Source organism: Trichechus manatus, unplaced genomic scaffold (assembly GCF_000243295.1).
Source record: "Trichechus manatus latirostris isolate Lorelei unplaced genomic scaffold, TriManLat1.0 scaffold00200, whole genome shotgun sequence".
NCBI classification, from domain to species: Eukaryota; Metazoa; Chordata; class Mammalia; order Sirenia; family Trichechidae; genus Trichechus; species Trichechus manatus.
Genome location: NW_004444136.1, coordinates 1,284,207 through 1,289,489, shown reverse-complemented (window position 1 = coordinate 1,289,489; position 5,283 = coordinate 1,284,207). Strand labels below are relative to the sequence as shown.

The window sequence follows — 5,283 nt, the reverse complement described above, 5'->3', positions numbered from 1 at the left end:
CTCAGCCTTCCCTGGGGTGCCTGGGTGGGTGGAAAGATTTGGCAGTATGTGGCAAGGCTGCTGCCTTCTCACCCTGACGCACTGGTCTCCATCACCTCACCCCACAGCTCTCTCAGGGACAGAAGGCAACTTTCCAATGCCCTCTGGGCCCCACCAGTCAGGACAGAGCCCAGGCTCACAATGCCCACCTAACCAGATGGAGCAGCTAGGAAGCCAGTGTGCCCTGTGCCTTTTACCTGCCCTTCACAGATCACATAACTGTAAAATGAAGCTAACACAGGACATGTTACAGATAATAACAAGTACTCACACCACTCCTACTATGTGCCAGCCACCCTGAGCAGTAGGTACTATTATTACTGTGCTTTATAGAGAAGGAGACTGAGGGACAGAGAAGCGAAGTAATTCTCCCAGGCATCCCTAACTTGTAAGCGGCAGAGCTGGGCGTCATCCCAGTTGTCTGCCTCTAAGGCCACGTTTTTTTGCACTGCATCGTGGTACTCTTGGGGAGTGGGAAGCACGGCAGGTTGGGATCTAATGCTACTTTGCTTTTGAGGCCAGAAGAATGGGGAGGCTCCTGTCTGACTCTGGAAGAGAAAGATAAACTGTAATTTCAACAACAAAAGCCCCTCAACCGATCCAACTGCTACTGAGCCTCTCGCCTGCCAGCCAGTCCGCGGACCAGGGCACAGGCTCCGTGAGCCATCCAGGGTCAACGCTCTCCTGGGTATGCATCCGGCCCAGCGCACAGCCTGGGCGGCTCCCATTTGTGTATCGAGAACTGGGCGCCTCAGCGGGAGCGGCCCTCACGGAAGGTGAGCCTTGGATGAAAGCAAAGCTGCCGGGCCCTTCTCGAGGAGCAGGCAGGGCGTCCGTGTGGGGTTTCCTACAGCTCTTAGAGAGGACTCCGGCAACATCACTCCCGGAGCCCACCCGCAATCCAGCTCTGAAGATGGGGGGGGGGGAAGGGGCGGGGCCTCGCAGGACCCGATAGAAGGTTTCGCCCCTTGGGAACAGAGCTTGGGAGGAGCAGGGAGGAGGCTAGGGGCGGAAAGGGAGAGGAGGAGGGAGCTGGGGGACCTGGACAGTTCCAGCGGAGAGGCCAAGACCATGCTGGGGGAGGGAGAAGGGGAAGGGCGGGAGGGTAGGAGAGATAGGGCTGATATTCGGGGCCCTGGGTGGGGGCGAGGAGACTTCTCTCCATCCCCAGATCTTCACAGTCGGAATTCGCTGCCCTGACAATCTCCCATCGGTCGGAACCCGGCCCAGCAGTCTCTGCGCCTCCCTCTCCGTTCCCGGGGGTGAAAGGGTCCAGGGGCGGGGCCAGAGAAAGGGTTGCGGGGTCCGTGCTGGGAGCTCCTCTGGTCGCGGCTGGCACTTCAGCTGCGAGAACAGATGGACGCAGCCGCGGCTCACCTCGGGGGCTCCCTGCCCGCTGTGCGCCGAGATCCAGGCAGAGTCGGAGATCTCGAGCCCCCGGCGCCCCCGTCTCCCGCGGGGCCGCGGGGAGCCGACTGACGCGCCCCCCTTCCCCGGGGGAGAAGAGCGAGCGTTGACCCCGCGGGTCCCGGAACTGGGGGCAGAGAGCTTGCTTCTCGCGCGCTGCACCCGTTCCCAGAGGCTTGACCAGGACTCCTTCTGCACCAAGACCCCCTCCTGGGGCTTTCAGCCCCGGCACATCTGGGGAGGGGACCCCTGCCCGGCCGCGCCCCGCCCCCGGCCCCCGCCCCGCCGACGTCGCATTAGCATGAGCGACGCAAGGGGCCGGGGCACCACTCGGGGGCCGGAACTCACCGCGTCACAGCCCCGAGTGGAAGGAAAAAAAGAGGAGGCGGCGGCGGAGGAGGCAAGAGCCGACGCGAGGGGAGGGGAGCGCCGCGGCGGGGCGGGCAAGCGAGCGGGCGGCGGGCAGCAGCATGCCCCTCGGCCCGCGCGGGCGGTCTCTTGGCGCGGCGGGGGCGGCTCCCGGCGCGCCCCGGGCGCAGCACATTCCATCTCCAGTTCCAGCCCCTCCGCGCGCCCGCCACTCCGGCCGCTCCTGAGTCCAGCGGCTCACAGTCCCGGGCTCGGCTCGGAGCAGCGGCGGCGGCTCGCCGGACGGTGTCCTTCTCTTTCCCGGGGTGAGGGGCCATGAGCCCTCCGGCCACCTGAGGCACAGAGGGCTCTGTACCGCGCGGACCGCGCCCTGAAATCTCGCACCCTCCTCTGTGCACTGTGGGGCGCCCGTGTCCCGCCCGGCGGAGGCGTCCTAGGAAGAGCGGCGGGGAGGGGTGGGGGCCATGGAGACCGCGAAGACCACGGGCCAGGCCCGGGCGGCAGCCACCAAGCTGTCGGAGGCGGTGGGCACGGCGCTGCAGGAGCCCAGGCGACAGCGGCGCCTGGTACTGGTCATCGTGTGTGTGGCGCTGTTGCTGGACAACATGCTGTACATGGTCATCGTGCCCATCGTGCCCGACTACATCGCTCACATGCAAGGGGGCAGCGAGAGCCCCACGCCGACCCCCGAGGCGTGGGCGCCCACCACCCTGCCGCCCGCTCCAGTCAATGCCAGCGCGGCCACCGCCAACACCTCGGCGCCCCCGACGGCTGCGCGGCCCTCCAGGTCGGTCCTGCGGCCTCGCTACCCCACGGAGAGCGAGGACATGAAGATCGGGGTGCTGTTCGCCTCCAAGGCCATCCTGCAGCTGCTGGTGAACCCCCTGAGCGGGCCCTTCATCGACCGCATGAGCTACGACGTGCCGCTGCTCATCGGCCTGGGTGTCATGTTCGCCTCCACGGTGCTGTTCGCGTTTGCGGAGGACTACGTCACACTGTTCACGGCGCGCAGCCTGCAGGGCCTGGGCTCGGCCTTCGCCGACACATCCGGCATTGCCATGATCGCGGATAAGTATCCCGAGGAGGCCGAGCGCAGCCGCGCGCTGGGCGTGGCACAGGCCTTCATCAGCTTCGGCAGCCTAGTGGCGCCACCCTTCGGGGGTATCCTCTATGAGTTCGTGGGGAAGCGCGTGCCATTCCTTGTGCTCGCCGCCGTGTCACTGCTCGACGCGCTGCTGCTGCTGGCGGTCGCCAAGCCCTTTTCGGCCACAGCGCGGGCGCGGGCAAACCTGCCGGTGGGCACGCCCATCCACCGCCTCATGCTGGACCCCTATATCGCCGTGGTGGCTGGCGCGCTCACCACCTGCAACATCCCGCTCGCCTTCCTCGAGCCTACCATCTCCACGTGGATGAAGCACACGATGGCGGCGTCCGAGTGGGAGATGGGCATGGCCTGGCTGCCCGCCTTTGTGCCGCATGTGCTAGGCGTCTACCTCACCGTTCGCCTGGCGGCGCGCTATCCACACTTGCAGTGGCTGTACGGTGCGCTCGGGCTGGTCGTGATCGGCGCCAGCTCCTGCGTCGTGCCAGCCTGCCGCTCTTTCGGGCCGCTAGTGGTCTCGCTCTGCGGCCTCTGCTTCGGCATCGCGCTGGTCGACACGGCGCTGCTGCCCACACTCGCCTTCCTCGTGGACGTGCGCCACGTCTCTGTCTACGGCAGCGTTTACGCCATTGCCGACATCTCCTATTCTGTGGCCTACGCGCTCGGGCCCATCGTGGCCGGCCACATCGTGCACTCGCTGGGCTTTGCGCAGCTCAGTCTTGGTATGGGCCTGGCCAACCTGCTCTACGCGCCGGTCCTGCTGCTGCTGCGCAACGTAGGCCTCCTAACGCGCTCCCGCTCCGAGCGCGACGTGCTGCTCGACGAGGCGCCGCCGGGGTTGTACGATGCTGTGCGCTTGCGTGAGCACCCGGTGCGGAGCCCAGACGGCGCGCGGGGCAGCCCACCTGGCCTCTTTGACGAGTGTGAGGACGACTACAACGACTCCTACACCCGCAGCTAGCAGCCCCGCTCTTCCTCCTGGTCGCCCCTGCGCCCCCAGTCAAGGTGGCTGCCCTGCGAGCGCACTGGCCAACTCCGGCTCTGGGCCCGCCCCTTCCAGCGAGTACTCCAGCCTGTCTCCCGTCTTGGCTACCCCTGCCCCAGTTCCCTCTCCAAGCCCCTTTCTACACCTCCCCGCCTCGTCTAACAGGGCGTGGAGCGTCGAAGCACGCGAAGCGAATGTGCCCCTTGCAGGGAGGGAGAGGCACACGAGCCGCCATCTCGGGGCTCCCCTGCGTAGAGCTGTGCGTCCATCTGTCTCTCCTCTTCCATTCCTCCCAGTGCCAACCTGGCCCGCTAGCACCGCGGTGTCTCCGGCCCAAATCAATAAACCATGTCTGTCGGAGACCGAGTCTCTTTCCTGGTGGAAGTGGGGGGCCAGGCACAGGGCCCCGGGCAGAGGGGAGGGTGAAGTGGGTCTCCAAGGCCCAGTCCAGGCGTGAGCGCCTGAGAAGCCTATGGCTCTTTTGGTACCTGGAAGAGGGAATGAATGAATACTCAACAGGGGCTCTCACCCCCAGAGGTTCCTGGCGCACCACCCTCCTCCTCACACAGCCCCGCCCACCTAGGCCCGGCGCAGAGCCGGTGGGGGCCTCGCCCCGGGAAGGGAGAAGACCTGAGGCCCCGCCCCTCAAGGACACGCCCTGCACCAGCCTCAGCGCTCAGAAGCGCCCGGCCGGGCTTCACTCCGGGCTATGCATTCTTCCCAGTCCAGTCTTCCAGAAAGGAGTAGGGGCTGAGCTGTTCCGGGCAGAGGAAGAAAAACAGGCCCTATCTTTCAGGGTTCGCCCTCTGGATGTGCGCGTGTGTGATGTGTGTGTTCGTTAGAGAGCTAGTTGTCGTGTGCTTGGGCTCTTCGCGGGAGATCGCGCTGTGTCCCGGCAGACAGGCGCGGGTTTGAGTAGGAACCCGAGGGCGTGCGAGTTTGGGAGCTGGTGCCCCCAACTCCCCCCACCCCACCCCCACCCCCACCCCCTGCAGTGGAAGCTGCGGCCCAGGACTGTCGGCGAAGTCTCTAAGGCCGACTCAGCCCGGCCTGGAATCCCGGGAGCCCCAGGCCGCGTTGGCGGCCACTCCCAGTCCCGGAGCCCGCAGCCTGATGAAGGCCACACGGGGTTCGGATTCCGGCGTGGAGAGACTGCAGAGTTCGGGTCAGTCTGTGCGTTAGACTGCGCCTGTGGTGGGTCTGCACTGTTGGCGTGCACGTCTGTTCTTGGTCTGCCTGCGGGACTGTTTCGTGTGGGGACCCGTATCTTGGGGAGGGAGCCTTTTGTCTGGAGGGAGTGTCATCCTCTGGCTGTGTCCCTATGCATCCCCAGGTCTGTCGTCAGGATCAGCCTGTTTGTACTGTCCCCTCACCTCCCCCC

The 5,283-nt window shown here is 65.9% G+C and overlaps 1 protein-coding gene across 1 annotated transcript; it reads left to right on the top strand.

Annotated features, from left to right (window-relative positions):
* Window positions 1-2,279: 2,279 nt before the first annotated feature.
* Window positions 2,280-3,878, top strand: SLC18A3 (solute carrier family 18 member A3). The gene has a single exon (XM_004387948.1). It carries the CDS (start codon window positions 2,280-2,282, stop codon window positions 3,876-3,878), a length of 1,599 nt encoding a protein of 532 aa, XP_004388005.1.
* Window positions 3,879-5,283: the final 1,405 nt, after the last annotated feature.